Below are 11,985 nucleotides of genomic sequence, written 5' to 3' on the forward strand. Positions count from 1 at the left end.
TTTATTTTAATTACTGCAAGTACGGGAAACAACTCAGAATATGTTTCGGTTTGATTAGATCTTTGCGAATCATAGACTTCACCAATTAGCCAAAATAATGAAGAGAGTATCAGTAAGTCAATGTACAATAGTGAATTAGCATATTTTAGAGGTGAAAAATACTGTCGACTACTGAAGTCTCAAATTTACATGGAGAATTGAAGTAACTTTTCTGTGCTGTTTGTATTTTCTTTAAAGACTTTGCTAATATATATTGAGTAAAATTACTGTAGCTGAAAATTTAAAATAGGTCATGGAGTAACTTCGCTATCAGCTTACGTTTAGTCTAACAGCTTCCTCGCTGAGGATGGGACTCGGAACATTTTGTAATTTTTAATCACAAGGCTGACATATCTCACATGCAATATATTCTAACATAAAATAAAACTCTCTTGTTGCTAATGTTGCTGTTTCATCACTAGATAAACCTTAATCGAATAAGACCTGTTATTAAAACCGTTAAAGCCTTGACCATCCATCTTTCTTCTTACATTCCCTTATTGTTTTTCGGTGGTAGTGCATAAAAGACTACATTACCCAAAGTTTCTTCCTTATTTTATTTTTTTACATAAAGTGGTACGATTTTAGAGATATTTGGTTATTTTAAATAAGTCAATCGATACTGTAAATAAAACTTGTGAAGGAAAATACTTCACAGATTATAAATCCCAAGTCCTGGGACAGAATTTATAGGAACACAGCGCAAATGAATACAACATTTGCAATTTTCCGTAATGAAAGACTTAATAATCATGATGTTAACCACAAAATACATATCTCACACGCTTTTGGGGCTGATATTAGGTATGGTGTTTCATTAGAAAGTAGTATAGTTTCCATGCTGTTAAGCAATTGAATAGTATTCTTCCTGTTGATTTGGGCACGAGAGCTATGCATGTTTTTATTTCCTGAAGAATTTCTGCTCCACATTGCTGTCAGAAGAGTACATCTGCCCTCGTTTATCACGGGACTTTTGTTCCATTTCGTAAATGGAACGAAGGACAGATTAATAGACGCCAATCTCGCAGTTCGCAACTGCAAAGCTTCCACTACGACGCATTTTCTTGACCATCTTTTCCTTTTCTGCCGAGAACTCACTCGTCTGCATCGTTTGTTGGGATTATGCACCTTCGTGATTTTTCTGTTCACTGGTCCCATTTTGAAGGATATAATCGCGTAAATCAATTTAAAGCTATCTTGCAGCAGAGTAATATAAACACAAGCGATAGTCAGTGCATTATGGGTAGCTGGATATTGTGGGTGTTCGTTGGGGAGCGTTTTTGCGATACAGACAGAATATTCGACTGATCGCCGACTCAAGTTATTACAGATCAATCCGAGATAAGCGTGATATAGTTTTTAGTCGAGCGTGCCGTGTTATTCCGGATCAGTGATGAATGAATCAGAGATAAACGAGGCTACAGAGGTATTTTCGTCACTTACAGTGAAATGATGACGTACTTACTAGCTTACATTGCTCAAATCTGCGGCGTTTACAGAAACTATCAATTCATTGAGAAAGCTTTTTACAGGGTAGCCTTGTCACACTAGAAAGAACAGCAAAATCTTTAAATTATATTTTACTGCCTTTAAAAATGCAGGGGCAAGGGACATTTAGGTAATGTAGTCTTAGCAGGAGTACATCTAAAAAAGAAGACACGATGGTCACGGCTGAAACATCTTTGAGTGTAGTTATTCTCAATCAAAGTTGACTTGGTCCTAAACAACAACAATAGTAATAATAAAAATAAAGTTAGTTCGGACTCATCTGTTACCCACAAATATATATTTAATGTTTGTACCACTCACATTTCCCAGTGTCAAATGTGTGGCAACATAATTCTATTATTCTTAGTTAATTGAAACTCATTCTCTAGAAGAAGAGATAATTGCACATCTGGCAATATGTAAGGGAACTAAAACATTTACTGACAGTTTAAGACTTAGAAATAATAAAACTTGGGGCTGTTACATGCTAAATGTTATTTCAGCTCCCCATCATGCTTTCACTCTTGGAGAAGTGCGATAAATAACAATATCATGGAATTAAGGCATAGATATACAAATATCAACGTAACTAAATCAATTTTTTTAGAGGAACAAAATCATAAAGTTTATTTCTTTTGTAGATGTGAAAACAAAGGAAAAAAAAAAGATTAAAGAAAAAAATATAGAATTCTGTTGCGTTCTTTGAAATATGACTCAAAATGGCTGCAAATTTGAACTTTCATTGGTAAAGAACACATATTCACGTGTTTTATCTGCAATGATTAAACAGCCCGAAAAAAATGGGGCTTAGAGAGTACAATAAGTTTTTCATATATACATACATACATACAAACATATATATATATATATATATATATATATGAATGTATGTATGTGTATATTTCTAAACTCTGTTCAACAAAAAGTATAGATAAACTGATAAATTATATAAAAAAAAATGTATAGTTTTCTAATAATAATAGTTTTAATCTCTACCATATGTGGACATTTTGTTTCTGTAGCTTTGTAATTATTTTTTTTTAATTGTCTTTAGAACTTCTGACGTTGCCAATGTTCATTAATTAATGTTATTATTATTATTATTGTTATTATTTGATATTTCAATCTTAATTTCATTTTATTTCATTTATTCCATCCGTGTGCGTGTATATATATATATATACATATACATACATACATACATACATACATACATATAGATATATAAAATACATACATACATACATATATATATATATAAAATACATACATACATATATATATATATGTATATGGACATATATATTTACATATATATATATTATATATATATATATATATATATATATATATGTATATGGACATATATATATATATGTATATCATATATTTATAAATATATATATATGTATATGTATACAAAGATATATATACATGTGTATATATATATATATATATATGTTTCTAATAGTAATTTGGTGGGGTGGGAGTGATGATGTTGGTGGGAGTGAGATGTAACGATAATGTTCGTAGTCCTACGAAACAGTAAAGTTTTTATTTATTTTTTCATATATATCTCTTTTGTTTTCCACAGCTACTCATTTCATAACTTGTTTTAATCAAAGGAGATTTTCTGTAAAATCAAGTTACGACATAGATTTTCACAATCTAAATGTTGCCGCAGTATATTTGGTCTTCCGGTTCTTTCGGAACGTCTTCCGTTTCCGGTCACGCCCCCTTATAACTTTATTTTTATTTCCCTTGTTCTTGCGCTTTTTCTTACGACCTTTTTGTGATTTCCTGGTGCCGTTCTTCTTTCGATCTTTATTTTTCTTCTTCTTCTTCTTTCTCTTCTTTTTCCTTCTAGAAAGTCTATCAGGTCGTCTGGTTTTGTTGTTGTTCTTCCGTTTGCCGGACTCTTTCTGTGAGACTCTGCCCTGACTTGGTTTCTGAACGTCTGCGTCAGGTTCCACTCCTCAGAAAATACACACAATCATTCCAATTAAAAATAAATCAATCTTAGAGCAGAGATGTGTAGATTTTACGAGAAAAATATCACAGAGGCCTGTTGCTAGTCGCATGCACCTCTCTATGTTGGCTTTGCTTCCGAAGTGTGCCAATTTGTACCAAGAGATTAAAGACAAGTGAGAAAACCAAGGAAAAGGTGAGAGAAGACAATCAGAGTGTGTGAGATGAGGAGAAGTCATAAAGGGAGACATATAGAAACAAATATAGGTAAGTAGAGGGCTTGATCAATAGACAGGTGACGAGTAGGTAAAAACTACATACATACAAATAAATTCGTTCGGAGTTAATGAAATACTCTGTCTCAACTTAGCCTTTCTCGCCAAAAGATCAGTCGGACTTTTGTCGCCTGAGTGATTGCTTGTGTCGAGATACTCTCAGTAGCGAAGGCGTGAATCATTAACTTCAAGCAAACAAATAAAGTCTACTACAAATATCAAGTAATTTTCCTCACGTTTGACTGCCCAATTTAGTATGTGCGTGAGTAAATCTATCTATCTATCTATCTATCTATCTATCTATCTATCTATCTATCTATCTATCTATCTATCTGTCTGTCTGTCTGTCTGTCTGTCTGTCTGCCTGTCTGTCTGTCTGTCTGTCTGTCTATCTATCTATCTATCTATCTATCTATCTATCTATCTATCTATCTATCTATCTATCTATCTATCTATCTAACGATCTATCTGTCTATCTGTTTGTCTGTCTATCCGACTAAAATATACTACGTTATATTATTTTGAAATGATTTGCTTTTAAAAATAAATCTTAGAATTAACTGCAATGTAAAAGGAATACCGCAGTGTTTTTTTTATATTATTTCCCATATATATATATATATATATATATATATTATATATATATATATATAATATATATATACATGAAACGTGCGTGTACATCCACACACACGTACGTACGACGGTTGTATCGAAAGTAATGTAAAAGCGGGCATAACTTTTATATTAACCGACGCGTGTCGTTCAAAGTGCAAGTGCTGCTAGTTTAACCCTTCCTTTTCATTACTCCTCCTTTGTTCTTCATTGCAGCAAAATGTGTTTCAAACAAAAGCAACATGTCGACATTGAGTTCTTGACGAAAGAGAGCTATAGACTGTTCGACTGTCGAACTTCGACATCCACAGAAAGCGACAGGCTGTTTATGGTGATAACACCATTAATAAACGTTATGTACACAAATGGATGAAGAAGCTTACAGAAGTGTAGGAAACAGGGGGAGGAGAAGTATTGAAAACAAGCCACGAAGTGGGGAGACCATTAACTGCGACCACTAATGCTAACCGCCAGGATTGATTATCGCAGACAGACGAAGCATAACCCATGAGCTTACTACGGGACTGGATTGTAGTCACAGTGCCTTACAGAAGAGAATGGAAGACTGGGAATCAGAGAGTGGAAGACTGGGAATCAGAGAGTGTTGTAAAATACTTCGGCAGTTGACAGCTGATTTAAAAGAAAGAAGCGTTTCAGTCTACTTTAATCTGCTGGAAGCGTTTGAAGCTAATGAAGACTATGGCATCCAATAAGATAATTGGCAAATTGCGCAGTTCAATGGTCACCTGTCTAACATACTGATTAGATCTGCTGCCCACCTGTTCATTCCAAGGACAGTCTTCTGGGACAATGATTTGATGACACAGACAGGTGAAAGTGGATTTGAAGAAATGGGTACAACAGTGCATACCTGAAGATTTTCAAAGTGTTATCGAAATTTGATTTCAATGATGGCTCGAATACATTGTTTGCAATGGAGACTGTGTTGAGTAGTGCCTTTCTTTAGAGGAAGAGTTACTCGGCCGATACGCATAGTTTGAAACACCCGTGTCAGTAAAAGTAAAATGGTATACCAACTTTTGCATTACTTTCAGTAGAACCCTTATGTGCGAGTGTATATGTATATAGTGGCAAAATGTGAAGCGAAGGAAAGAAGTTAGAGATAATCTTTTCTACTACAGGCACAAGGCCTGACATTTTACGGGGGGAGAGATCGTCGATTAGATCGACCCCAGTACTCAAATGGTACTTATTTCATCGCAAAGTCGACCCCTGCGGAATTTGAACTCAGAACGTAAAGACAGACGAAATGATGCTAAGCAGTTTGCCCGGCATGCTAACCATTCCGCCGGCTGGCCTCCTTCAAGAAAGTAACAGATAATAAGGCGATAGCTCATTTCTGTTTTACGTATCTATGTATTTAAATTAAAGGACAATGTGTGAGTATATATGTGAGCACACACGCACACGCACACACAAACACAGAGTTTTATAGAGTATACACACACGTAGATCCACACAACTCACAAACACACACATACGCATACGCATAGAATGCTAGAATGTCAGATGCAATGGTAAATAAATGTGTTTTTCGAATCATTGTCGTTTCATGTTTATATATTTATTTATTCACTTATCTATTTATTTTTTAAAAATTTATTTTCGTTTTTTAGATAGAGAAAATAAAGAAGAAAAAAAATTGTATGCAAACGATTTAAGAAGAAAGAAAAAAAGTAAACAGTACAGTAAGTTCCTCGTTATTTTGTTTAAACACAACAATTCGTTGATTTACTAAAATCAGCTCCTGCCAAATTTACAGTTGATATATATATATATATATATATATATATATATTATATATATATATATATATAATATATATATATATGTGTGTGTGTGTATATACATATATATATATATATATATATGTACATACATACATACACACATACACGCATGCGACTGTGTGTGATGTTGCTATTATTTTCGGTTCAACCGATTCTTCTTTTTTGTTTATATATCCTTACATACATATGCATACATCCATACTTATATACTTGTGTGTGTGTGTATGTGTTTTTACGTAATTTTTTTTCACCTAACGTCTTAATTTGCCAAAATAACAGCTATAGCACGAATTAGACTTAAGCTAAAGTAGCGGGAGCAACAGTAGCGGTTAAGGTAGAAATGATCGTGACAGTAGTGGTGGCAGTAGAAGTAGTAGTAATAGTAGTAGTGGCAGCAGCAGCAGCAGCAGCAGCAGCAGTAGCAGTAGTAGTAGTAGTAGTAGTAGTAGTAGTAGTAGTAATACTAAAGACGATTCTATTAACAGTGGCAATCGTTCTCAATTTGGGTACATGGCCAGATGCTTTTGAGAATGGATTATTCAATTAAATCGACTTCACTACTTAAGTGGTACTTTATTTATCATCCCCGGAAGAACGAACGTCAAAAACTCATAACCAACAAGCGAAATGCACTTTGTCCGACGCTGTTAAAGATTTTGCCAACCATTATTTGTACCATTGGCTCATAGCATTAAATATTTAGTTAAGATATCAGTCGGTTTCATCTGTCAGAGTTTATTACTGGTATGTATTGATTCAAGCCACTATGTGCTCAATCGATCTGCTAGAAACAACAATGGTATATCCTTATAAACGGTCAAACTGATAAATTCATCTTGTAACCATGGAGAAATATCGTTCTGAAAGGTTTATTCGAAAAAATCGACCCAGTTATTTTGGTTGCCCTGTTAATATTAATACTTATTCTATAGATCCATGTTACCGAACAGCTAGGTTACTGGAGCGTAAATAAACCAATACCGGTTGTTAAGCAGTGTAGGATGACAAGTACAAACACACACACACACATTCACTATGGAATCCCATACAGCTTCTGTCTACCAAATTCACTAACAGGGAAATTGCCGATCCGCGGTTACTAAAGAAGACGCTTGTTGAAGGCGCTGCGCAGTGGAACTAAACCGGAAACCATGTGGTTGTAAAGCGAGCTTTGAAATTAAGGTGAAATGTTCATAGTTTGAATGGCTTTGATTTAAGATCGTAGCGATGAGGACTGATCTGTATATTAACAATAAAAACAACGAAGAAGATAAAGGCAAACAATGCAAGCAGTGAGAACACAGTGTTATTGACGAGTATTTCATGGGTTTACTTGTTCAAATTCCACTGATAGACACTTTAAGTAGGATATCCTAGCGTCAGTCTGCTAGTTGTGTGTATGTGTGTTTGTGTACGACACACATATACACATGCCTCTCTCTGTCTCTCTCTGTGGTTCTCTCTCTCTCTCTCTCTCTCTCTCTGTATATATATATATATAATAAATAGTGGTAAGAAGCTTGCTTTTCAACCACATGATTCGGGGTTCAGTCCCACTGCGTGGCACCTTGGGCAAGTATCTTCTACTATAGCCTCAGGCCGACCAAAGCCTTGTGAGTGGATTTAGTAGACGGAAACTGAAAGAAACCCGTCGTTTGTGCGTGTGTGTGTGTGTTTATCCCCCACCACTGCTTGATAACTGGTGTAGGTGTGTTTATGTCCCATAACATAGCAGTTTGGCAAAAGTAACTGACAGAATAAGTACTAGGCTTTAAAAAATATGTCCTGGGGTAGATTTGTTCCTCTAAAAACCTTCAAGTAAAAAGTAAAAGATAAAAGGTAAACGCATTACGCATGCGCACAGCACTCCCTTAACCCCGTCCCCTACTTATGATCGGTTTAAACCTTAATATCCCCATCCTCAGCAGAAACCCGAGAGAGATCTCCCACTTGGACTCTCACTAAGAGACTCAGATGAATGCTGAACGGTGCCTACACCAGAATGCTACGTGCAGTGCTCAAAATCTCTTGGAGAGAGCACCCAACAAAACAGCGGTTATATGGGAAGGTAGCAACTATCTATAATCAACCACCCCAAGAGCCGAGATTGAGGTTTGCTGGCCACTGCTGGAGAAGTAAAGAAGAACTAGTGAGTGGTGTGTTGGTGTGGATCCCAAATCATGGTACCATAGCAGCCGGAAGACCACGGAAGACGTATATACAACAACTTGCAAATGCTGGATGCCAAGTTGAAGACCTAAAAACACTAATGGAAGAGCGGGAGGGATTGAGAGAGGTTGCCAGGCTGGTCCGGGCAATTAACCTGACTAAATGATGCCTCGATAAAAAGAAAAAAAAAAACGAAAAAAAAAACCCAGTAAAAAATTATAAAATGAAAAGTTTTGTCGGTTGAATCGATCTTGTATTTTATTGTCATGTAATTCTTATCAACCTCGAAAGGATGAAATGGCAAAGCCAGCCTCGGTACGATTTGAACTCAGACTGTAAACCCGAAGAAGTATCGCTAAGCATTTGGTCCGCGGTGGTGACGATTTGGCCAGCTCCCCACCTTAAGCAATAATTCTTTCTAGGCCTGAAATTTTGGGTGGAATGGTATAGTCGATTACACGAACCCTAGTGTTAAACTAATATTTACTTAATCGACCCTGAAAGGATGAAAAGCACAGTCAACATCGGCGAAATTAGAACTCAGAAAGTAAAGCTGGAAGAAATGCCTCTAACCATTTTGTTCGGCGTGCTAACGACTCTAGCAGCTCACCGCCTTTTGTTTTTGATTGAGGAGCAAAAAGCGATCAGTTTTTGAAGAGAGAGTATAATCGTTTACATCAACTCAGAGTAAATGGCAAAAACTGACCATGGTGAGATTTCAACTCAGTAAGTGGAGAGTGGCACAAAAAAAAAAAACAAAAAAAGAAACGAGGCTCTAACGATTCTGATTATCCAATAACAACGAACTTTAGGTTTGTTAAAATATGTTTGTGATATATCTTAAATTCTAAAGACAAATTCCCGGCAGTTGCCGAGGAGAAAAACATTTTCTCTTATGGTAAAAAGTGTGAAGACACCATATCTGCGCTATCAGATTCTCAGGCATGCATTTCTTGCTCTGGTGCTTGGGAATACGACAGTAGGAAAATATGGTGCTTTTTACACTTTTCACCATGGGAGAGAATTTTCTCTCCACAGAAACTGCAGTGAATTTGCCTTTGGAAGTTTAAATATGTCGCAAACATTTTCGCGATGATGTCCGATCAAGATGTTGTATAATACAACTCAGTCACTGAGGTTGAATGTTTTTTTTAGTTAAGATACGGTTCTGGATCTGCGCAGAGTTATCGCGCTTTAGCGTTTTCCATTGAAGAAAGCTAATGAGCCTGAAACGGCCGTTTGGGAATCCGACAGAGGGTAACACTGAGCAGATATGGTGTTTTTACACCTTTTTCCAGGAAAGAGTTTTTTCCAACACATTTTAACTAACATAAATTCCGTTTATTCGGAATCACTGCTTGGCACTGATGTGGCTACAATAATAACAGTATTTTAGAAAAAAACAATGAGAATAATAATTATGGTGGTAAGAAGGAATACAGAAATGGTATTCATGATGATGATATGGAGAAGGACGAGGATGAGAAAAAGGGGAGGTGGAGGAATACGGAAATGGCATTCACGACGACGACGATGATGATGATAATGATGATGGTGATGAAAATGATGATGATGATGATGATGCAGGTAGTAAGAATAATAATGATGATGATCATGATGATAATGATGGTCGGGATAATGATGAGGATGATGATGAGGTTATGATGCTGGTGTTGAAAAACAAGTCGGCAAAAGTAGATGAAAGAAATGGCGAAGAGCCTCTCTCTCTCATCCCCTGTCGTTCCCTATCCTCTTCATGAAGGTCACGGGATCTCTTACAGTGCAACATAATACAGTTTTTGTCTAGTGTCAGTTTAAAATAATAACACTATGTGTGTGTGTGTAAACGATTGTACGTGTGTAAGCATGAATGTATGTATATGTGTGTGTGTATTCATGTATGTATGTATGTATATATGCATGTGTATATATATATATATATATGTGTGTGTGTGTGTTGTGTGTGTGTGTGTGTGTGTGTATGCAGTCGCGCACACACACGTACATACACAAATCTACATAAAAGATGTCAGCAATATTCAGAAAACATAAGCAATTAAGAGTGCTCACTGCGTATGATCGAACAGAGAGGGAGAGGTACAGAGAGGGAGAGAGGAAGAGAGAGAGAGTGAGAGAGAGAGAGTGAGAGAGAGAGAGAGCAAGAGAAGAGACGGCGCTTATACACACACACACACACATACGCAGAGTCTGACAAACAGCCACGTATCTAGACTAGCACGCAAACGCGCAGATGGGTACTAAGACAGATTGACAGACAGACGGACAGACAGGGAAGCAGATTGGAACGAATAGATTCGAAGAGTCACACACACACACACACACACCACACACACACACACACACACAAAGTGATAGACAATCAAGTGGAAATATATATATGTATGCATACACACAGACAGATATTTTGAAAGCTGACATCTTTCTGATGAGTGTTCATATATATATATATATATATAAGCAGATAGATATAGAAGTAACTAAAGTGGAAAAAATATAGCAGCAACCGAAATATGTGGTAAAATGTTTTGTTTTATAGGTCGGAGATGGCGAATGTGGCGGTTGAACAAAATGGTGATGGGAAGCATAGTGAAGGCGAGGAAGTTCAGTTCCAGGTTTCACAGTGAAGACATTTCAGCTATCTTCATTTGAAGCCAAATCAACAAATAGGTATGTCCGCCAAATCCGACATCAACGTGATTGCGTGTGAGTGTGCGTGAGTTTGTGAGCGAGTGGTGCATGTGTGTATCTATGTATGTGTATGTGTGTATGCTTGCGTGCACACACACACACACACGCACACACACACACACACATATAAAAGAAGAGCAATAAGAATTGGAAGAACAGAACTACAAACAAAAACACGAATTGGTTGAAGTGTGTTAGAAAGAAATTTCAGTTGAGGTTTTCAACGAAGATGTCAGCTGTTTACCGTATGTTTTGTTGTTACTGCAGCTGCTGTTGGCGATGGCGGTGTTGGTGTTAGTGTTGTTGTTTTTCCTGGTGGTGGTGGTGGTGGTGGTGGTGGTAGCAAATATGATTACAATGATGACGATGATGATGGTGGTGATGCCGAAAATAATGATGATTATGATGGTGATGATGATAGAAATTATGACATTGATGATAGCAATGAAAAGGATGGCGATGATGAAGATGATGACGACGACGACGATGATTGATAACCATGAACATAGCAAGCCAGTCGCCTCGAAAATAAATGTCATAATTGAGACGAGCTTCCCTACTGCTACAACTTATATGTAAAAGTACTAAGCGATTGCAACCGAAAGACACCTATAAGAATGGTATTGGAAGTATTCGTGACTTTCTTGTTCTCCCGGCAGAATGTGTTGGTCATTAGATAAATGCTTAACGGTACCAAAGAAATGTCTTCTAATGCAGTGCTATTCAAAGTGGTGGTCCGCGAGCCATCAGCTGCCGGTACGCGGCGAGCTTCCAGAAAAGAAAGAAACATTTTAAAATGCTTATGTAATATTGTATTATTTGTTTACAAAATAAATATAGGATAAAAAATTGCCAACTTTTATTGTATTCATTATATATTGGGTCGTCCGCAAAGTTCGTGCCGATTTTTA

The 11,985-nt window shown here is 36.5% G+C and overlaps 1 protein-coding gene across 1 annotated transcript in view; it reads right to left on the reverse strand.

Annotated features, from left to right (window-relative positions):
- Nucleotides 1-3,078: 3,078 nt before the first annotated feature.
- LOC115215198 (netrin-1) overlaps nucleotides 3,079-11,985 on the reverse strand; it is a 149,664-nt gene continuing 140,757 nt past the window's right edge. The window contains exon 4 of the mRNA XM_029784390.2: nucleotides 3,079-3,502. Within this exon, the coding sequence (XP_029640250.1) occupies nucleotides 3,189-3,502 (314 nt within the window). The 3' untranslated portion in view covers nucleotides 3,079-3,188. The remainder of the gene's footprint in view (nucleotides 3,503-11,985) is intronic.

The sequence above is a fragment of the Octopus sinensis genome, linkage group LG8 (assembly GCF_006345805.1).
Source record: "Octopus sinensis linkage group LG8, ASM634580v1, whole genome shotgun sequence".
Classification (NCBI taxonomy): Eukaryota; Metazoa; Mollusca; class Cephalopoda; order Octopoda; family Octopodidae; genus Octopus; species Octopus sinensis.